Raw genomic sequence first — 23,219 nt, forward strand, 5'->3', positions numbered from 1 at the left:
GATTTTTGGCAGCTGTGGGATTAAGTAGCTATGGCGCTGGGCTGGGCAGAGAGCTTTCCATCTCTCTGCCCAGCCCAGCCCCCAATGGGGATGCCAATTGCCCCCCTCCCAGGTCACCAGATTGATCATTTGATGAGTAGGGAGGGAGCAATAGCCTCCCCCATCCCTCCGTCCTCAGATAATCTGCATGGATCAGCGGAGGAGCAGCCAAGAGAAAAAAAAAAGGTTAGCCACCACCTCAGATTTACAGCATCTATCAGTTTTCCGTTGTGTTATTCTACTGTTTTATGCCATTCCCTTTGGCACCAAGTACAGCTTGCTTACGGCAAGGTCTCCTACAAGCGCCACAAAATGCTGGTTTCGAGTGATGTTACTGTACAATCTACTTTCCAAAGTGTGTGTTGTTGTTTTAATGGCAGCACCTAAAACTGATATCCACCTCCTTAGAAAAGACGTGGGGGACAAGACAAGGGAAGAAAGGGATGAGGCGCAACCCCTCCTTTCTCAACCACTAAGGAAATAATAAACAACAGGCGGGGAGGGGAGGGAAGTGAGTTAGTAAACAAACAAACAAATAAACAGAGAAGTAAAGAAACAGGTAAAGCAGGAAAAAAAACCTGTGTGCGTGTGTGTGTTGTCTGTGTGTGAAACGCGTTTGGCACATTGAAGAGGGTATTTACAAGGAGTGGGGGGGGGGGAGTGGACGGCGTCCAAAGCTGGGAGAGTGGACAGTGAGGCAGCAACATGGGGAGGAAGGGAGGAAGGTGAATCTGTGGGGCAGAGAGGAGAAGCTCCCCCTCTTCCCGGCCGTTTCCCCTAAACTCCCCCGAAACCACCTTCCACTATTCCCTCCTTAAATAGGAATCGTTCTCAGTCGCTGCTCCTCAAACCCGCTCAGGTTGGGGGGGAAGAACGCGAATCCTCTGACATCTTCTAGATGGAAACTTCGTATTCTCTGGTGTCCTGCCAGCGGAGAGAAGTTGAGAGGAGGGAAAGGGCGCGTTAGAATCCGGCTGGAGTTTTGCCAACGCTCTCCTCGTCCCGAACCACCCCAAACATCAGAGGAATTTGGCAGCTAGGAAGTTAATGCCGGTTGATTTACAAAACGCTTCTGGGAAGCCCCTTTTAGTCCAAGGCATCGCTCAGAACTCGACCATGCATGATGTAAAATGTGTCAACTAGCATCAGTTTGTGGGGTTGATAATTATTGGGGTGACTGGGGCTTTTCTTCCTCTGCTTTGATCCTTAGGAAAATTCCTCCTCTAGAAACTGAACGTGCAATGGGAGCACCCCCAGCCCCAACCAGAACTACTGTGTTTGGAAAAGCATCAGAATATAAGCAGAGTGCTGCTGGATCATCTTAGCCCAGCTTCCTGTTCAGCCAGTGGCCATCCAGATACCCATGGAAGCAGGACCAGAACGCAACAGCACTCTCCTCCCTTGATACAGCCTCCAAAGGGGGAACATAACCCTGCTGGCTAATAGCCACAGGCAGCCTCGTCCTCCCTGAATTAGTTTAATACTCTTTTTAAGCCATCCACATTTGTGGCTGCTGCTACATCTTGCGCTGAAATGTGCCCTTGAACTCTGCTAAGGCTTTCTTTCTTGCCCTGAGGACAGAGAAGGCTGTGCGGGTGGGAAGAGGCTAGTCTACTGCAGAAAGGTAAAACTCCCATTTCTTGCTCTGCCAATTGTGCCCCTGGCCCTCCCACTTCTGGCATGCGGCCCCTAAGAAGACTGGCTTCCCCAGAAGGGAAGAAAAATATTTCCCATCCCTGTTAAAGAACATTAGCTTTCAAAAGCTACAGAGTGATTTTTCTGGCATCCTAGTTTGTTGCTCAGCGTGCTCATATCCTGGTTTATAGCCTCCGAAGACAAAAGAGAGTCGTGGATAGTCTCTCTCTCTGGGGATTGGATGTGGGGTAGCAGATCAGCCTCCACTTACACATGCAGAGCGTAACAGAAATTTTACAAAATCGGTGATTTTTCAGAATATTTTTTTTAAAAATCACCCCTAAGGAAACAAAACAACAATGCAGCGCCTGGAGCTTCTCATGCCCCAGAAACTGCTGTAAGATGTATTGAATTCCAATTTCCCTGATATTTATTTTAAAACACACACCATGCGGAGCTGAGATAGAGAACCAAGGTCCAAATGTGGCCCTCCAAGTCTCTCCAACTGGCCCTCGATTGCTCTGGCCACTTCTGTCTCTGGCCACATCCACTATTAGCCTGTGGTCCCTGGAAGGGAATGTGGTCCTTGGGCTGAAAAACATTCCTCACCCTTACAGTAAAGCGTGACAGGCCTTTTCTGCAGTGGCTCCACATTTGTGGAATGCTCTCCCCAGGGAGGTTCACCTGGCACCTTCATTACACATCTTTGTTGTTGTTGTTTAGTCGTGTCCGACTCTTCGTGACTCCATGGACCAGAGCACGCCAGGCAGATGCGGGGCAAAAACATTCCTATCCAACCAGGCCTTTGCCTGATTAATGCCCTTTTAAATGTGTTTGTGGGAAGGGGTGGTGGTTATGGTTTTGTTCTGCTCTAACTATTTATTTTGTGTTTTTATCCTGTATTTTTGTCTTGTGGACCACCCTGAGATCTTCAGATGAAAGGCAGTATATAATTTTAAGAAATACTGCTATACTACTTCTACCACGTAGTATTATTTTCAAAAATGATTAAAAAAAAGTGGTGTTTTCACAGACATTCACGTCCCATTTAGCAACCTTCTTCCCCATTCCCCCACCGGTCGCAGGACAAAGAGCATCTCACCCCAGCTTCGTAGAGAGGGTTGTTGAAGTCAGACTCCACAGTGATGGGGCTGTAGCTGTGGGAGCTGGAGAAGGAGAAGCCAAAAAGGGTCTTTCCTTGGAACCTGGGGGTGGGGGAAAGGAGGAGGAGAAGATAGAACAAAGCAAGCCAGTCGGGCTGCCGGGACCCCGGCACCTCCCCCCCCCCCCCAGTTTTTAAGAAGGGGGCTGAGCACCCTCAATATCCAGCAGTGACGTCACACAATACCTCTCCATTCCAACTTAAGATTCTCACAGCACCGAAGAGCCACAGCCTTCTGCCTCCGTCGGGAAGGGGCAAGTTGCTCCATCACAACCTATTACATCCAACGCCACTCGGCCCTTGCCCACCCATTGGCCAAGGCCCAACTCCACCCTCTGCCCCCCAAGATCTGTGGAGGCTCAGCTCACTTGGTATAGTAGACATAGATGCCACCAATCAGTAGGATAACGAGGAGGATGGGCAGGAAGATGGCCAGGGCGATGTTGCCACCTTCCATCTGGTGGGAAGGATCTGTCGTTTGGGTGACTGCAAAACAAAAGGCGCGAACGGAGCGTGCGAGTGACCTCAGCAGCAGACCCAGTGGCAAATTCACCCACCTCCTTCTCCGGCCCTCCCCTCCCAAGCTCCCCATCACAATCCCATCCTCACCTTCTAGCTTCCGGCCATCCAGTAACTCCTCATAGGCCACTGGGGGAGGGAAAGAGACCAAGGGGGGCGTTTAGAGAGCAGCAAGAGGCAATCACGACAGAGGGGGGTGGGAGGGATGGGGAGTGGGCAGGCCACATGCGGCGGCGACTGGAGCAGGGAGAACGCCATACCTTTGCACAAAGGAGGCTGGCTGGTCCACTGGGATGGGTGGCCAGGTATGCAGGTGATCGTCACTTCGCCAATGAGCTCAAAGCCTTCGTAGCAGAAAAAGCGCAGGGATTCTCCCGCCTGGTAGTGGTGCTTGTAAAGCGTTTGGTACCCGTTCTCTGGGACGCCAGGGTTCAGGCAGGGCTCGTATTTCACTGCAAGAGAGACCGAGAGGCCTTCGGTTCCAAACTGGCCATCCTGCACACGTTCCCTTAAAAATCCTGATGCAGCAGCTATGGTTCTCTTCCCCTGCTCAACCTCCCGCAGCCCTGTAATCTTCCCTTCTGGGCTCCAGGGGTTCCCTTGCCCAGAACGGGTTTTCCCCTGCCAGCTCTGCCAACACAGCTTCTTCCCTTCTCAGTAGGACCCCCACTTCTTTACTCACAGACGCATTTGGGCACCCGGTCGCTCCACTTGGGGGTGCCCGTGTCCCGGTTGTAGCAGGTCAGCGTGCTGCTCCCTTCCACCACGTAGCCCTCATGGCAGAAATATTGGACGTGGGAGCCAATGGAGAAACGTTGGTCTGAGACGCTGCGCTTGCCGTTGCTGATCTCCCCAGGGTCAGCGCAGTTCACAACTTTGGGAAGAAGCAGAGGGAGAGGAAGGGAAACGGGTTTGAGAAGTGGGCCCTGTGGATCTCCCCTTCCTTCCCTGTTGAGGGTGCTATGCCTCACAATGTGGGAACTAATATTCTTCCTCATACGGTGCGGACATGGGACATGGGGTCTGGGGCTGCCCAACAGCCTCTTATCTTCCATTCGTAAGTGAAACAAGTTTCTACTTCTTTGCGTTGCTGTCAAAATCCTGCATGGCAGCAATGGAGAACCTTTCTGGCTCCACAGGCCAGATGTTTATCAGGAACTCTGCAAATCTGATAGGTGAGTGGAGCTGCCCAAATGCCAATCACCTGACATCACATATGACATCATTTGGTGGAAGCATGGCACGGTTCAAACAAAGGGGAATAGCAGATGTTTCAGTGCAAACCCATTAAAAAGCAATGCTGCCTGCAAGGTGATCTGAAGTTCCTAACAGCCAAGATTCAGCACAAACCCCTTCCTGGTTCAGAAAGGAAGTTGCACCGAAACTGCAGCTAAAACAAAGCAGAGGGCAGACCCTGCATGGACGCAGGGGTTTCCATTCTGCTGAGTGAGAGAGTTCCCTGCAGGGAGCTCTTGAGCGTCTGAATCCAGCAGGCTTGGCCTCTCCTTGCATCAGCCAATGCGTTGGGAGGTCAATCCTGCTTAGCACGGCAGCAAACTTCCTTGCCAAAGTGAGCAGGGCTGCCTTATCAGCTGATGCTTGGGAATCCAATCCTACTTTAAGCTTGAGAGGCTCCCAGCGACCAGAGAGGTGGCAGATTTAGCATGGCTTGCCCAAAACAGCCTTGCGGGTCAAATGAGGAAGCCTGTTGGGCCTTGGAGGTTTCCCACCTTTGCTGTATAGGCTCTGTCTGTTTGAAAGCTCAGAAACAAAACATGGATCTTGAGCAAGGCTTTCAGTAGTCCATGGCTGCTTCATGACTCCTAGTAGGGACCCAATTTCCATCCCTCGGAACGCAATGTTTTTTGCACCACAACGGCTCTCCCTCCAGCAGGTTTTGCTTACCCTCTTTCTTCACCCTCCTGCTACCCAGGTCCCTGCTGGTATATTCTGAGTCCGGGAGGTAAAAGAAAAAAGGATGCCTTTCCTCGGGGGGAAAACCACCCCACTGCTGGCCCTAGGAAGACTTACTCTTCTGGCAAGTGGGAGGGCTGTTGCTCCACGACAGGTCCCATTGGCAGGTGAGGATGTCGGATCCCACTATGTCATAGCCTGGCTCGCATTGGTACGTCACCACTGTGCCGCGGATGACAGCAGCGTGAGAAGCTGTGCGCCAGCCAAACTCCACCTCGGGCAGCTCGGGGCAAGTGTCGTTTCGTGGAACCTCTGCCAGAGCAGGGAGGAGAGGAAGGAGTTAGGGACTGGATTGGATTCCCTCAGGCCACGTTCCCCACCACCGCCACCTATGCTTCTCCTTCTCCCAATTTCCCGTGGTATGCGGGGAGTCCTACAGGCCCGTCCTCCCAAACAACTCTCCTAGGATAACAGTGAGATGGCAACAAGCTGAAGGGAAATCCCAAATCAGGGATTCTGCACACAACACTATGGGGCTTTCTGTCTGGTGAGTAAAGTCCATTGTTCCATGGACAAATAGAATGACTTGATAGGGACAGCAAGGTGTGTGTGTGTGTGTGTGTGTGTGAGTGAGTGAGAGAGAGAGAGAGAGAGAAGGAAACATTATAGAATATCTTGTTCTTCTGGTTAATGATTGTCTCACAGGAAAAGACCCCTGCAATAACACTGTCAAGATAACAAAATTTGAACCTACACTGGGTATTTAAAATCTCTGTAGCAATCCAGGCTGGAATGGAAGCAGGATTGGGTGTCAGCAGTGGGATAACCATGTTTTCCCAATCTCTCTCTCCCCAAAACTAAAAACGGGTAAGAATGGTCCCTTCTTCTTCCCTGTGCTTTTCTTTTCCCTCCTCCCAGCCTGCTCTTTCAGCCTTCCTTTCTTTTCCAGTGGGGAATCTCAGACAAGCAGAGCATATGAGAACATCCTCCCCACACCACCCTGCCCTGATCCCCTATGATGTTTCCAAACAACTTTGGGGTCTGGCCTGATAGACTGTATTTGCAGGATGTGTCCGAAATACGTTTGTTCTCTATGGCGTTTCCATCATTTCCCGCCCATCGCTCAGGGCTTCTTTCTCATACCCTTGTACCGCACCAGGAATCCCTGGCTGAGGCCAAAAAGGGGGTCCCCAGGATCCGACTGAAACTGGAGGGTGACAGCTGGGCCCGAAGAGTAGAGGCTGAAGCGGGGGTGGGGACCCAAGTACTGGCCGAGGATCCGGGCTGTCAGGTCCCCACCGTCAAAGATGGTCAGCACATCGGATTTGCGGATGTTGAGGCTAGAAAGAGAATTGGGGGGTGGAGGGGAAGAGAGACACACAAACAGGAACCATTGTTAAAAAGGAAAGAGGAAGAGCCAAGTGGCAGGATTAGGTCGCTTAACCTGCTCCAACATTTCTCTCTTCCAGACTAATGGAAGGATGCATAGACAGGTGAAGAAATGGATGAATGGATGGTTAGAGAACCACAGGCTTTCTAGGACCATTAAGGAAAGTGAGGTTCTTTAAAGGAAGTTTGTTTTTAGCATGCAGAAACAGGGACATGTTTTACAATGCGGAGATGCTCAATCAGGTCACCTCAAAGTGAGTACTTGAGAGTGCATTTGCAAAAGCAGTGTGGCAGCCATCAGGCTAATGGATAGCAGAATTCAGCCATGCAGACAGCTATTCTTTTTTAATATAAAATATTACTTCACTGTGGTTTCTTCCTGTTCAGAGACAGTGTTCAAACTATTGTGAGGTTGTTGGGGTTGTTGTTGTTTTTTTTTAAAAAAGAATGAGTGTACACAGTTATTTCATCGCTATGTGACTTGTAACTGCATATATAGGGGTTGCTGTTGTTTTCTGCTTGGTGTGAGGTTTGATCCATTTTCTCAGGCCTCCAGATTTTTATGTGGGTTTGGGGAGAAAGATAGGATTAAAAATGGAATTATAAATAAATAACCTTCCTTTTTTGCAACATTTAAACCAAGCAATTATTTTCTCTCATCACTTTACTCCTCTATATCTTAATCACGATAGCAAACTTCATGGGGGAAAGACCTTGTCATTGCCATTTCCCGTCAAGTCCTAGTACAGTGCCAGTGGCAAAAATAAAATCACCAGGAGCAGCAGCATAGTTATTGTTTTAAATAATTATCCTGCTTGTGTTGATGATTAAGAACACCACTTCCCTTCAACATCCTCCTCCTAAAATGTAGAAATTTGCTCCTAAAAATACCAAGAACTTGCCACAGAGTCTGGTTTGATCAGGCACTGCCTGTGTCACAAAAGGCGTCCTATTTTGTCAGATGAGACATCTCAAAATCTTATGCAAGGACCTTACCATATTAAATGGGTGAGATGAATGACTTGAACAATCAATGATGGATGGTGGTTTCGGAAGACCATGTGAGGACAATGTGGGATGTCGATGCCTGAATCGTGAGGATCCGCCCCCCAAAAGGGGTGGTGGTGGTGCTGATGGTGACGGCGGAAGGTGGAACCTACATCTCGATGTCCAGCAGCACTCGCTTCTCCTCTTGAACCCGGATGCCCCAGACGCAGTCCTGGCCTTTCCCATAGGACTGGGGCCAATCGGGGGAAAGGACGACGCCTGTTGACTCAGAGAGCTCCCCCCCACATAAGGCTGGAGGGGGAAATAACACAACAGTCAGGGAGAGGCCACATGTTGAACCAGAAGGTGCATCGGCACTGCCAACCCAAGCCAGTTTTAAACTAGATCCTTCTGTGGAATTGTGGGAAGATAAACCCAGGCCCCAGACCTCACTGCCCTGAAGACTGTGACTCTACACCACTTCTGACACTGCAAGCATATGAAAGAGACCTGAAGGTTATTATGAAGTGTCATGTTGTAGGCCGAAACACCAACCAGCTGTGCAAAACTAAAAGGCTACTCTGCGAATTGAAATTACCCTAAATAATTTTACAATAATGTAAAGAAAAAGAGGGTACCTTCTACCATATGCGGTGGGTTTGTAAGAAAGTGAAGGCTTTCTGGGAAATGATACATAATGAACTTTTAAAAAATGTTGAAATATACATTTATAAAGAAACCAGAAGCCTTCCTATTGGGTATTGTAGGTAGAGAAATACATAAGCAAGATAAAACATTGTTTTTGTATGCAACAACTGCAGCAGGAAGATTACTGGCCCAAAAATGGAAACAGGAAGACAAAAGAAGGGTGGCAGATGAAGTGAATGGACTCTGCCGAGTTGGCGAAACTAACTGGGAAAATTCGGAACCAGCAGGACCAGACCTTTTTGAAAGACTGGAATAAATTCACATTGTATTTGACAGACAATTGTAAACAATTGACATCGTTAGTAGGGCTACAAGAAGTTTTGTAAGGTTAGAGATATCAATTATTATCAATATGATGTTTAAATGTTGTATTTAAGATTTGGATTTAAGGGTAATAATAATAATAATAATAACAACAACAACAAAATGCAATATCAGAGCATAATTAGGAAAACCATTAGCTGAGGAGGGGGGAAGTCTCAGGCCAAGATGGCCAAGGAGTCTTTATATATTATATGCAAGATGGATGTTTTGTCAAATTTTTGTTTATAAAATTCACTAAAAAATAATTTTTAAAAAAATGTGTTTACTTGGAAGCAAGACCCATTCATTCCAATGGTGCCTGCGGACAGGTAGGTGCCTGTAGGATTAGCACTAAATACACTCGTTAACTTGAAAATGTATTACGTTTTCCTGGACCAACCTGTAGAATAGGGGGCTTCAGTCTGAGGAGAAATTTTCTCTGTCTAAATCCTTCTTCAACAGTGGGGTTCCAAATTACCTGCCTTGCTTGTGGAGTGGCATCAAAACCTTAGGAGACTGCCATTTTTCCTTTTGGTTTTCAGACTTCATAAAGACAAGAGCTACACCAAGGGCAAGCAGGCCCCCCCATCCCAGCAAGGAGACCCCCTCCTGATTTATGGACCCATTATTAACAAATACTGTTATTTTTTTTCTTTCAGAGATCTTAACATGTTGGACCCAACTCACTCACCTATAAATAGACTTTGCCCCTTCTGTCCTCCCAGAATTGCTTTTTTCTTTTCCTGGTGCCACCAGCACAATCTCTCGTGACTTAAATCTCCTTCCACTCATTCTCAACCCGCCCCCTTTTGTCTTGCCCATCTCCCTAAGCAGTTATGTGAACTGATAAGCACCACAGAAAAATGAATCTTGATGCACTACATCGCTGATCACTTGTACACATTCATAAGGCAGAGTTATCAAGAAATTCAAGAACGAAATGGAAAGCGTTGGCGTCAAACGGCACGGCTGAGTAGGCTGAGAGATTACCTTTGCAGGTGGGCTCGCTCTCATTCCAGCGGGGGTCTCTTGAATCAATGCACTCGATGGCAGAAGGCCCCTGTTCAAGCATGTATCCGGCACTGCAGGCAAATTCCACCACAGTCCCCATGCGATACAGTGGGTCTGATGTGCTGAAATTTCCATGTGCCAGGAATGGTTCATAACAACGGTCTTCATCAAAAGCTGCCAGGAGGAGGAGCAAGAGAGTCAGGAAAGCTTCCCAGGTAAACACCAATTTCTGGCCCCTCCCTTTGCTGTATCAGTACTAGCCAGTAGATGGCAGTAGTCCATTGCTGACTAGGAATCTGCAGGCAAAGGCCTTGGTGGTGCTTAGTCCAAATCAGTGTGTGACATTCAGCCGTACCAGCGCCAAATGATTCTAGTTGCCAGAAAATGGGAAGAAGAAGAACAACAACAACCCCAAACAAAATAGCCTAATGAGGACTGAGCACGTTCAGTGAGAATGAAATGCTGACTCACAGTTGAGGGGGGGAAAGGCAAAACAGGTGGGAAAGAATGGAGTTTTTGCAGCCCTGAGCAGAAGTACTTCAGTCTGCAATACTTTGCTGCAGTGCCACACTTATACCCAAAAAGTTAAATCATAATTGGACTTACTAAGACAACCTTCAAATGTTAGGAACCTGTTGCCATTTGCAGATTAAGCCATTCTCCAAAATTCTAATATAATGTGTATTAATAGGATTATATGAGGGACGCGGGTGGCGCCGTAGGGAAACGGGCGGCGCTGTGGTCTAAACCACTGAGCCTAGGGCTTTCTGATCGGAAGGTCAGTGGTTCAAATCCCCGCGACGGGGTGAGCTCCCATTGCTTGGTCCAAGCTCCTGCCAACCCAGCAGTTTGAAAGCACGTCAAAGTGCAAGTAGATAAATAGGTACCGCTCCAGAGGGAAGGTAAACAGCGTTTCCGTGCGCTGCTCTGGTTTCGCCAGAAGCAGATTAGTCATGCTGACCACATGACCCGGAAAAACTGTCTGCGGACAAAGGTCGGCTCCCTCGGTCAGTAAAGTGAGAGTTCGCAACTGGACTTAACTGTCAGGAGTCCTTTACCTTTACCATATGAGTCCACTAAACGCAATATTCTGGATTTGCTCCAAGACAATAGTTTCTATGGTGATGAATACGTACACTTGATCATACTTACCCTGATTTAATTGGTCACCCAGAATTACAAATCAGAAGCAACCAGTACCAGAGGCCTGCTGCTGCCATTTCTGAGGGCACCTAAGTGGGGAGGTCTTTGCTCTCACCTTCATAGCGCAGGCTAAGGATGAGAGGCGTGGCCGGGCCCTCACTGGTGAGCTCCACAATGAGAGACTGGGCATCGCTCAGCAACCCCCGTTCTGGGACATCATCCATATCCGAGTCGTAGATGATCGGGGAAAAGGCGCTGCTCCCACTGCGGATCATCAGTCTGGGGAGAAGGGGGAAAAAACCCTGCGTGACTGGGCCTGCTCCTCCTCAAAGCACTGTATTCTTTCACCTCAAACCTCCTGAGAGCTTCAATCTAACTTAAGAGGACTGCTCCAAACCTCTGTCTCCCACTGCTTCCCCCCCACAAGCCCTAGAGATCTTGACTGCTTCCATCCAGCTCCCCTTAATTAGTTGAACCAACATCTTCTCTGATGTGCTTACCTTCTCCTGCTCTCCCTGTTCCCACATTTCCTTCCCTTGAGGTCTCCTTTCCTCGCCATCATCTTCTCATGCCTCCCCTCAACCACTTCTTGTCCTTTCTTTCCTCTGCCCCGTTCTCCCCTCCAGCTGCAAATACTTCCTCTCTGCTCCCTGTCGGCTTTTCTACCTCTCCGCCACCCTCATCTCCTTCTCCTGCAGCGCCTGTGCGTCTATATTTCCTCACTTGTCGTTGTCTTCGTCCAGGGCCACTCTCTCAAAGTGCAGGTGAAGCCTCTGGCCTTCGGGCGCCTCCACCAACCAGCGGCAGGTGAGGTTCCGGCCATGAGGCCCTCCTGGAGCCTCCGGAGCCACGATGCGCCCACGAGTGGCATTGTGGACTGTCCCTCCACAGGAAGCTAGCGGGGGACAAAGGCCAGATATTGCTATATTAGTAATAGCAGTGTTATATATCCCAAAAACTAATGATCAACTCACTGAACAACCTTGACTTCCATTGTTTTGCGAAAGAAAGAATCTTTTCTATTTACATCCTCTCGGCACCACTTACCCTTTTATAAACCCCTATTAAACAGTCACAAGGTCCTTCTCTGTGTTATGAATTACAAAACACAAGAAGGAGTGTCACACTCTAACCTGCTTGGCCAATGTATAATAAATAAATAATAATAATAATAATATTTTTATTATTTATACCTCGCCCATCTGACTGGGTTTCCCCAGCCACTCTGGGCGGCTCCCGGAATAATAATAATAATAATAATAATAATAATAATAATAATAACAACAACAACAACAACAACAGCGATAAAAGATCAAATGTTAAAAACTTCCCTAAAGAGGGCTGCCTTCAGATGTCTTCTAAAAGTCAGATAGTTGTTTATTTCCTTGACATCTGATGGGAGGATGTTCCCACAAGGTGGGCAACACTGCCAAGAAGGCCCTCTGCCTGGTTCCCTGTAACTTCACTCTCACAGTGAGGGAACCAGCAGAAGACCCTCAGAGGAGGACCTCGGTGTCCGGGCTGAACGACGGACCAAAAGACCTTTCTTTGGTCAGCGGTCTACCCCTCTTCTGCCTTTCCCCAAGGCTACCCTGTTCCATTTTAGAATCATAGAGTTGTAAGGGACCCAGAGGATCATCTCATCCAACCCCATGCAATGAAGGAATATGCAGCTGGCCCATACGGGGATCAAACCCGCAACCCTTGGCAATTTCAGCACTATGTTCTAGCCAAATGAGCCACAACCCCACATTGCTTTGGCCACTCACTCACCCACACACGCAGGGCTCGTGCCGCTCCAGCGAGGGCGGCTGACGTTGAGGCAGATGAGCGTTTCTTCCCCTCGCAGGTGGAAGCCTGACTCGCACTTGAAAGTGGCAGAACCACCTGGGTGGAGGTCAGTCACCATGACATCGCCATTCTCAGGTCGGCTGGGAAAGCCGCAGCTCAGGAGGAAAGCTAGAATTGGGGGGCAGGGTGGGGGCAGCGAAGGAATGCGGTGTCAGAAAGAAGCACATGGCCCAAGGCCAAGAGAATGAGAAATGGGAAGGATCGAGGAGGAGGAAATTTGAAGCATTCAGCGACTGATTTAATGACTTCCATCAAAATCAAGGCTGAATTTGCATATAGTTTTTTTCTAAAGGGGGAAGATGTTGGATGACAGCTGATCAGCACATTTCACTTTTTGCTATAATGTTTTTATTGTGGAATTGTATGCCGCTTGGCGGTCAGTTGAAAATTTTTAATATAAGCATTAGAAAATAGAGAGGGTTAAAAAAAACCCAACCCATTTGGCTATACTCTGGACTCCTTGCTTGTAACCCTTTCTGCCAACACATTTTCAAGTTTCTTTCCATAAACATGAGGGCTGGAAACTTAGCTTTATAAAACAAAAGCTGAAATTTGCTTGTTTTTCACAAGCTCCCAAGCCTCTACTTCCATAGATGAGTGTGTGGTGGGAGGGCACTGATTCTTAGTTAGGGAAACAAGAAACATCAGTCCTTCAGCCCAAAACATGGCTGAAACTTTGTCAAAAGAACAACAATATGGTAACATAAAGGACAGCAGCTGAAGAAAGATAAAAGTCTGCAGCCCCGTCTGTTGGTGGAGAAGCTAAATAATGGAACCAAGGATTTGTAACTGGCAGGCATAATAAGAATGCAAGAGGAGCCATGCAGGATCCGGCCAGTCGCCTATTCCAGCATCCTAGTCTCACAAGGACCTGATCACAACAGCACTCTTGCCTCCCGTGGTTTCCAGCAACTGGTAAACCTTAAGCTCCAATCCAAATCACTGGTCCAGGTTTCTTGGATTGTCAGGCCATATTGCAACGTAAAGGAAAGAGATGATGTTGATCACATGATGAACCACAACATTTCTGCCAGGGGGGAAATGTGCCACTTTAAGTATGAGGGCCTTTGTTTCAGGCATCTACAGAGGCAGCCCAAATAAAACAGTTTAGGTCCTCTCCAAGTTGTTGCCCAAGTCCCAGAGATCCTCCTTCTGTTCTTGGCTCCTCAATCTCGAACTCACAAGCTAGGACCGTGTACCATCTCTGGGATTTCTCTCAGGTCTTGCAGAGCACCCTGACCCTGCTTCTGTGACTCTTAGATCGGTTAATAACGTGGCTCAAGCTAGACCCAAATGGCAGCAGACCCATTTGTTTAAACCTGAGTCTGCCCCCTCACTTGTTGTTGTTGTTGTGAACATTTCACTGTACACAGACATTAAAAATCCCATACTAATAACAAAAACAAATCATGTAACAAATGGATTACATCTAAATGTGCTCTTGCATCATATTTATAAATGAGATATCTCTGTAGAGCGGTGTGCTTCACTCTCCCAGTATTCAAGTCATGGTTTCCCAACCCAACAAAAGTCTACTATTTTTTTGTCATCATTCTTAGTCACTCTTAGTCAACTTAGGCTTAACAGCATAGTTAAATACCACATTTTCACATTCTTCTTCATTGTCATGGACTAATGATATTCTACACTTTGCCTCGATTATATTGCGTCCACCGGTTACTGTCTGTAGTAGCTTCACCCCCTAAGAACCTTTCTCTCAATTCTACTACCAGAACTTTCACTATCAGAAGCAAATGGCTAAGCCCACATGTACCTTTTGATCTAAAAATGAGACCTGCATCTCACCTTATATGTGACTTTAAGCAAACAGGATTTACATGCAATTTGGAGAGCCCTGCATTTAGACAAACAGATCTACCGCAATCACAATTGTTGTCATGCTGCATATAAATAATCATCACATCATAAGATCAGTTACTCCAACTAAGGATTGGTTCCCAAAAGGTCTGATTTTATGATTTATTTGATTTATATCCTGCTCTTCCTCCTAAAGAAGGTCAGGGTGGCACATCTTATAGCCTATAGCCTGGTCCAAACAAGTCCCTTCAAAACTTCACAAAACCACTGGCCTGTTTTTAAAGTGTTAAAAACCACTTACTTTAAACGTGGTTGGTAAATTGCCCCTTCACATATTTTAAGGGGTGACTGAAATGTCCATTTCTTACCTTGGTAGTGAAATTTGAAGATTCCAGGGGTGGTGGTGTGGTAGCTCTGAAAGTGGATCAACACCTGATTGGTTGGGCTGCGGATCACCTGCCCCTCAACCATCAGGGACTCATTGGCCAAGACAACAGGCTTCTCCCCTCCCAGGCCCTCTACGGTCAGCGAATCCTCCTTGGATAGATTCAGACTCTGCACCTGGGGGTGGAAGGTGGACAAAGTCAGGACAAAGAATGGAAGAAAAAAGAGCTTTCCCTCTCTTGGACCGAAACCCAGAACAAATGATTTACAAGGACACGTCTAAGCTTACCCGCCCTCCAAACACACCCACGACTTTTTGTCTGAGAATTAAAAATTAAGAACACCATTATTTTCCTCTAAGACCTGAGAATTTTGACTGGGGATGCAAAATGTAAACCTATTTGTGAGAAAGACTGTAACGCAAGATGCTGTTATTTCTCTGAAGGGAGCAAATAAATTTCAGTCACAGCCAGCATCCATACATTGAGAGAAGGTATTTTCAATTCTCCAACATCTAGAAGCAGTTGGCAGCAAGCAAGCAGATTTTTCTTTTTGTCTTGCAGACAGAAAAATGAGACAAATCTGAAGGACAAGAACCAAAGGGAACCAGAAAAGGCCAAGTTTTATGCTACCTTCTCATCCTCTTTTAAAAAACACTTAGAACAACGAACAGCGAGTATCTTTCAGCTTTCAGACTAGCACTTTCTCTTGTAGCTTACCTGCACTTCTATCCCGTAGCCCATATAAACAGAGATTGTGTAGGTGCAATCCAGGCCCCCATAGAAAGTAGCGCCTGCGTAGTCTGGAGATTCCACGTAGCCTTCCACGTCAGTGATGTTGTTGTTGCACAGTACTTGGGAAGGAAGACACAAACAAGGAAAATCAAAATGGCTTTGCACTGCCTTAAGGAAGCACACTTTAAAGCAAGTCCACCAACTCTGGAATCTGTCCACACCCCACATCCTCACCCCTCACCTGGCGTGTGCACCGTCGTGATGGTTGTCGTCGTGATAAGTGTGGTGGTGGTCTCCTCGTCGCCTTCGGGGATGAAGGCCGTGGTGGTGGCCGAGATGTGTTGGCCGGCAGACCCGGTCTCATCAGGTGGAGGTGGAAGGCGGGGGGGCGCAGCTGCTGTGGAGGCCGGAGGGGTCGTAAGGAGGAAGCCAGTGGGCGGTGCAGCAGTGGTCAACGGGGAAGGACCCGTGGCTGCAGCTTCAGAGGCTTCGGGGACCATCCCACCATCCAAGTGCTGGACAGGAGGGTGGAATGGGGGCAGCGTGGAAGGGCTACCTCCTAGGACACCACGATGGCAATGGTGGGAGAGAAGGAAAGAACAGGGCAAGGGAAATCAGAACGGATGACAGGGAAACATGTACATTTGGAGCCCCCCCACCACACCCTTCCAATAGCCACTCTGCAAAATGCATACCGCTTTTCTGGCAGTAAACCAATGGCTATCTATTAGAAATAGTTGGTGGCTGGTACTCAATGGGACTGGTAGGGCGGAAGGCTGGGAGGACAGCAGTAGGTGGCGCTAGAGCAAATGACAGGCACAGCCTTGACTGGTTGTTAAGTAAGAAGGCTGAGGTTCGTGGGTCTGTGCCCCAGCGCCCCAATGGACCAGCTGCCACTGTATTTATTACCAATATTTACCAAACTGGAATGTTTATTCCAGTTAATAATCCAACCTACTTTATCCATAGTCCTCCAGCCACACTTTCCCACACAAGCCACCTCATTTACTTCAGCCAAAGAGGGCGCCACGACCTCCCCCTTCCTCTCCCACCCTCCTCCAGTTTATTTATTTATTTTTCTCACCAGGGATGGGCTCCTCCATCAACTCGCCCCCCAGAAACTCCTTCCTCAGCAGTGCCCCCTGCAGCAACTCAGAGAGGCCTTCGGGGCTGGGGGGTGAGGACCCCCTGACCTCAGCCGAGACCCCCAGTTCCTCCTCCTTGGGTCCACCCATGGCCTCCGATGCCAGGGCCTCCAATTGTGGGGAGGGGGTAGCCGGGACCACATCGTCATTTTCCCAGAGGGGCAGGCCTGCAGCGAAGGAAGGGTGAATGGAAACCTATCAGCTTTTGAGCTTCCCCAGAAGAAGACTGGGGAGGACATGCAATAAACGAAGAAGTCAACAAACAATACAGGCCTCAACATCTCCGCCCACCACAATCCAGATCTTGCAGTGTCCTCCTTACGTCCCTCAGCACAGACCAAAACTAACCCTACCAGGTCCATGTGCCCTGCATAGTGGGTTGCAGCCAATGCCAGTCCTCCTAAGAGTAGACCCATTGACGTTAGTAGACATGACCAACTTAGGTTCCTTCGTTTCAGTGGGTCTACCCTGAGTAGGAAGCAGTGTGGCCTGGCCACATACTGGACTTGGCAATACTTGACTGAAACGAGGCTTCATAATTTCAGCAAGGCCTGCCTGGTGGGATATGGAAATGGCTGCAGGCCTTGTGGCAGCACGGACTTAGGCCTGACAATCCGCCTCTGTCCAAAGTCATGCCCCTTGTCCTTGTCTAGGAAGGAGGAAGAGGTGGTTCTGAGTGGGCATAAGGTCGGCTGAGGAGGAATAAGTCACTTGGCCACTGACCGGTGGTGATGGAAGCCCAGCCACTCCCACCCATAGGTCAACTGTCCATCCCTGAAATATGGCCTTGGCTTGGCGGTAGGGGGAAAGGCATGCACAACATTGGCCACCACTTCCATTGCTCCACCACATCTGTTATAACATTTGGCCACCTCTGTGCTTTAACTTGAGGGAGAAGATGTACCCCTAGTCCTCTTAGCATTCGTGTAGACCTCTTTTGGGTTTTTTTTTAGAAAGCTACAGGAGGGTGATGCTTTGGCTAAAACAGAGGTGTTTCTTATAGACTGCGAAGGGTCCCTCCACACAAACTTCCCATCCCTAACTGGAGCACTGGGCCGCATGCCTGCTTATTGCCCCAAACGGAAATAAATTCCAGTTCTCAGACTTCCCATGCATCTGTGTTTGATACAGGCACCTAGGGGTCTTCACACTGCCCCCTCATCCTGGAAAGACTTCTGAAGCCTTTGTTCTGTATGAGAGCACGCTAAGAATTTGATGCTGGCCCATTAAAAGAAAGTGGAAATATTTCTTAGTCCTGCCTCCCCACCCACCCTGGTTATCTTGCTTTCTCAGCTGTTAATTAATCCAGACAAAAAGAATTGTTTTGTGCGGTCATTAACATACAGTTCAAGGGGGCTTACTCACTAAACTAGAAAAGTGTTCTAGGGCTGCAGCCCAAACTACACTTTTCTTTAAGTGTGGTAAAAATGAGATATTTCCCCCTCGCTGATTCAGTCTGTTTCTATAATCCTATGTGCCCATTTGCAGATGCAAGCAGGGGTGTTCTCATAACCATTTAGAGGGTCTAAAACTACTGAATGAACTCCTATTGGAATAACTCATTGTTTTTATCAATGCTGGTTGGATGAACACACTGGTTAAAAAAGGACGAAGAGGCCGTTCATTTAGAAGTTAGGCCTTGCGAACAAAATGGGTGATCAGTGTGTGTTTAAGGTAGAGTAATTTATCTGGGATAAAGTGGCACTGTCGGCAAACTGCGCAGCTGAAGTGTGATAAGAAGGCAAGCGAATTGGAGAGACATGATCTTGTGACAGTGAAGCGGTAGCTAAAATGCAAACTGGGAGGTAACTAATGTGTGTTAAGTGCTCTTGTGAATGCTTGCCTGTCTGCCTCCCTCCTCCCATTTTACTGCAGAAGGCTGCGTCATTTAGCTCCATATTTTACACATTAAGTTTGGCCTTGGTGCTAGGAAAATAGAAGGGGAAAGAGCCTGTAGGCTAGGACGCAGGGCGCTGATTGAAAGGTGGTTGGCAGGCTCTAAGAGGCAGCTCAGGGATGGGATAGCAGGGGGGTTTGCGGATCACGGGCTGAAGGGCCTTGAATGATGAGCCCCGCACATCACTCTTGCTGCCTTGATGTGACAAGTTCGGCAGTGACAGCCGCCGCCGCCGTAGGCGTCTGACAGCATGTGAGATCCTGGCAGCTGCTGGCGAGCCATTAATTGCTCTGAACTCGCTCCATTAAGAAGGCCAGCTGCCTGGCAGGCCTTGTGGGCCCAGCCATTCGCCACCCCACAGTAAAGTGGCAGAGAGACCCCAACGGTGTGGGAAGGCCCATCCCATTTAGGGATCCGTCAGCCACTCCTAGCCAGCCAGCCACCCCCTCAACGAGACAGATGTCAAAAATCAAAGAGCAGCTGCCTCTGGGGTGGGAAGAGAACGATTGTTAGGCAGGAAAAGATAACCTTCTGTGGAAGGCCACATTAATTTGGTGGCACATCACACACTCAGCATCTCCTAAGTGAGTGATTGCTCACATATAACCTCCCCCTGCCATTAAAAAAAAACCAAAATCAGCGAAGGTGGGCGACACCTGTGATTTCAAGATAGTATAGGAAGGAACACAGTTAGCTGGAATCCAGATAAACATCTAGTCTCCACACCCAAATGGAAAAAATCTATGCTTCCCAAATCCTTAGTTCCTGCAGTGCATCAGTAATAACCCCAACCTTCATGGAGTCCTGGGCCTAGCCTCATCTTTCACCATTCTACCTCACAACCCTTCTGCCCTCCCACATCTAGTTTTCTTGCTGCCATGGTACTTTAAGGCCTTGAAAACGGAGCAGCCTGCTACCCCAGCTGAGCACCCCACATAAATCCAGCAACACTGAGGTTTTCCCCCACCTTAACTGCATTGCAAAGCTGCATGATCGCTGATCCTGTTTGGAAATGCATTGCCCAAGCCAGCCTGCCCCCCCCCCCCTTTCCATGATGCCACAGTTCCCCAAATCTCTTCAGCCCTTTACACAACCCTGCATGCTGTACATCCCAGAACTGAATGACAATGAAAAAGAAACACAATCCTTATGTTTGGGCACCCCTTTTCTGATTTTGCGAAGAGATCCATTTTTATTAAGAGGGACCTTGTAAACCTGTTTTGTTTCTACGTTGCATGAAAAAGCATGTCTCCTTTTAGCAATGCAGGAATCCTGAATCTGTTTTTCTTTGCAGTGTTGTATGTAACACCCCACTTTCTTTCTTTTTCTTACACACATCGGCATCTATTTGTACCCCAGTTCTTTGACCTCCACGTTTCAAAATTCAACTCAACTCCCAACCCCAAATGTCCTGTCTGCACTCGTATCAATCAAGGGTCAGCCCCAGATTTCTGCTTCACTTGCAATGTTCTGCGACAACCTGACACCCCTCCCCCGTTATTAATAATTGGTTGCCTTGAAGCCCGTGCTCCCCTTTACAATGTTGCGGAGGCATACTAATAATCAAAAGCAAAGGCAGTTTATGGACCCCTTTGTACTATATTTTGTAATCTTTTTAAACAGAATATTTCCCTGTCCATTCCCCCCAGGACACCCTTGATTATCATTCGTTTGCTACTGATGCATGCTACTCCTCAGATCTCTGTATTCCACCTCTACAAACCCCAAAGAGGATCACCCCCTTTTCCCCTTTCTTTTTTTGCAAGGAGGCACAGAACCTCCCAGCTCTGTGCAACAATTTTTCCATCCCTCGTTTCATTTTGCAAGCGCTTATAATAACCCTGGCAGCCTTCGTGTACCCTCCCATCACAATCTCATACCCAAAGCTGTTTTAATATCCATGTGTTTCCATGCAAGGCAGAAAAATATTTCAGGTTGGTTTTTTTAAGGTGCGTTTGGAAATATTGCTCATATGCCTGCAACACCGCGTTCACAACATACCCACCTGCCATTTGCACCCTGGGGGGGGGGAGATGAGAATGCGTTTTCAATCCCCTTTCCTTTGGTACAAAACACTGTCAAAATGCAACAAGCCCATTCCGTTTTGGTACACACACCCCCAAACCCCTCTCCCGACAAAGCCAGCCCCCTTACCTTGTAGAAGAGGCACAGAGCTCAGCAGCAGAAGGAACAGCATTTTGGACGCTGCTTTTTCCGAACAGCCCATTTTGGATTTCTTCAGACCTGCAGAATACCTAGTCTAGCTATTTCCTTCTCCTACCAGGCAAGGGAGCCGTGGAGCCAGGAGCCTGCTTAGCAAATGAAAATGCAGTAGATTCCCTTGCAATGGCTATTCCTGTGTTATTTTCTTCCTTCCTCTTTTTTCTCTCCCTTCCAAAAGCAATCTAGGATTTGTGTTTCAGAAATAGTTGGCTATTTCTGAAATATTTCTGCTGCTCATTGGTTGTTCTTTTGAAAGCGTACAACACTTATTTTTTTAAAAAAACAGATAAATCATATAGATACCTTCCTTTAGATAAATATACATACATACTTTAAAGGTGAAGCAGTGTAACACCTTTTCATTTTCAGTTCCAGGCCTCTTTGGCAAATAATGCCTCCCTCTGTCTCTCTTATGGTTTTTGCCCACAGAATATAGCAGTTACCTAAGCCCACTTTTAACACAGAAAATGCAGGATGCAGAGAAGCATTTCTTTGCATATGAAAAGGCACTGGCTCCCTGGTTTCTTGGCAGGATGAATGAAGTGGATCCTCCTGTCTTTCCACAAACCCATATGACACCTTATAAACCCTTCAGCAAAAGCTGTGAACAAGCCCACCTACACACCTATCTGAAAAGTCACATATAGATTCCTGTCATTTCAGAGACTTTACATTTATTACCCGTGGCACATTGTTCCCCCTCCCCTCCCAATCTTGCCAAAGCAATTCAGATTCAGTTGCCAAAAAAGAGAGATCAGATGGATGCAGTAATCTGCCCTTTAAAAAAAAATAGTAAAACCTTGGGTGCCTATCAATTCGTTTGGCAAATCAAGTAGCGCTCTCTCTCTCTCTGTTTCTAGCTCTCTCTGTCCTTGAGAATGAAACGCAATGGATGGCAGCCTGTGCATTTGCAACAGAAATGCAGCCGGTAGCTACAGATTATTCTGGGTCCTAGGGTAGCCTTTTGCAGAATGTGGAATCTAGATCTTCCACTCCCACCCCAGAAGGTGCCTATATAGTATAGGTAAATGACTTACAAATGCAATGAAGGAAAAATAACTACCTGTCCTTTTTAAAAAATAATAATAATATGAAGACAATGCAATGTTTGTTGGCAAGCAGCACTGAGGCCTTAACTAAAATGCAGCCTTTGGATCTGCAAAATAATACCTACAGATAAGCAGATCTCTTTTTCTTTGAGACTGAAAATAAATACATGGGAGGGGGAAAATGCAAAGGCAAAACTATGCTTCTTTAATAAGCAGTGGGCTGGAATTTTAGAAGAAGAAAACAACAACAACCCATGTTGACTATTATATGGCTGTCCACTAAACATGGGTCACATTTAGATACTGTACTTCCTTTTGAGAGATGCAGGTGGTAGCACTTTAAAACGTACCACAACAAGGTGCCTAAGTAGCTTAGTCCATTTTGCAAAAGAAGAGCAGCTTTTATGCAGTTCTTGCAAATTCAACTCAGGTATCCAGGCAGAGACATTGGATTTGCATCTACAGTATTTAGTACATCAGTTTCTCTGTATTTTATGCCACCTTCAGCATCCTAGCTCTCTATGGGTTTTTGCAAACTACAGGCCTCAGTTTTCTCACAAATGTCGTTAATTGTCCTCAAATTCTTATATACCTCATCATTCTGTATTCAGCAATGTTGCCTTTATTTCCTTTCCTTTTTTTGCAATGTTCCATAATTATTGGGGGCAGGGGGTTACAGTTAATCCCTGTCCTTTAGTAAGTTGCTCATTTTACCTTCCTTTCTCCCAAAATTAGATGTTGCTTAATTTGCAAGCTCCTGTACCCATATCTGGGTACCCCTCCCAACAACCTCTGCCATCAAATATATCGCTCCCATAAACCTCTTCAGCAAGGCAAAAGCAGCAGCAGCAGCAACAACAACAACCCTGCCCCCTTTCATCACAGACTGTGGGGGGGGGGAGAGAGAGAGAGAGAGAGAGAATCAAGGTGGGTGTGTGGAAGTTCCTGAAATGAATGAATGTGGGGGCCAAGAGGAGTTATGTGGGATGGAGAGACATTCGAATAGGGTGGGGTGGCTGTTGGGGGGAACAGCAGAAAGGAGGGGAATCTCCCTTCCTTGGCTGCTTCAACTTAATCTTCCCTCACAATGGTTGCTATGGGAGTTGCAGTGGGAGAGCGGTTGCTAAGGGAGGCACTGTAGTTGCCAGGCAGTTGCTAAGATAGGTACCAGAGACTGGTAGGGAAGTTGCTAAGGGCAATACCAAGGATGACGGATGTTCAGTTTCAGGGCTTGGTTGCAATATGAGAGGGGGCTGGACAGCAGGAAATAAGCCAAGGGTCTTCTTCTGCTAGTTTTCAAGCTGTGTT

At 47.5% G+C, this 23,219-nt stretch overlaps 1 protein-coding gene across 1 annotated transcript; it reads right to left on the reverse strand.

Annotated features, from left to right (window-relative positions):
• Positions 1-448: 448 nt before the first annotated feature.
• SEZ6L2 (seizure related 6 homolog like 2) lies at positions 449-21,799 on the reverse strand. The gene is made up of 18 exons (XM_028702283.2): positions 20,794-21,799; positions 16,682-16,909; positions 15,839-16,156; positions 15,583-15,716; positions 14,848-15,040; positions 12,584-12,769; positions 11,534-11,705; positions 10,926-11,089; positions 9,647-9,841; positions 7,819-7,957; positions 6,413-6,609; positions 5,387-5,581; positions 4,038-4,229; positions 3,616-3,807; positions 3,446-3,484; positions 3,205-3,322; positions 2,777-2,879; positions 449-963 (listed from the first exon to the last, which is right to left on the reverse strand). The coding sequence occupies exons 1-18, from the start codon at positions 20,864-20,866 to the stop codon at positions 934-936; spliced, it is 2,868 nt and encodes a 955-aa protein (XP_028558116.1). The 5' UTR covers positions 20,867-21,799; the 3' UTR covers positions 449-933.
• Positions 21,800-23,219: the final 1,420 nt, after the last annotated feature.

This window comes from Podarcis muralis, chromosome 13 (genome assembly GCF_964188315.1).
Source record: "Podarcis muralis chromosome 13, rPodMur119.hap1.1, whole genome shotgun sequence".
NCBI classification, from domain to species: Eukaryota; Metazoa; Chordata; class Lepidosauria; order Squamata; family Lacertidae; genus Podarcis; species Podarcis muralis.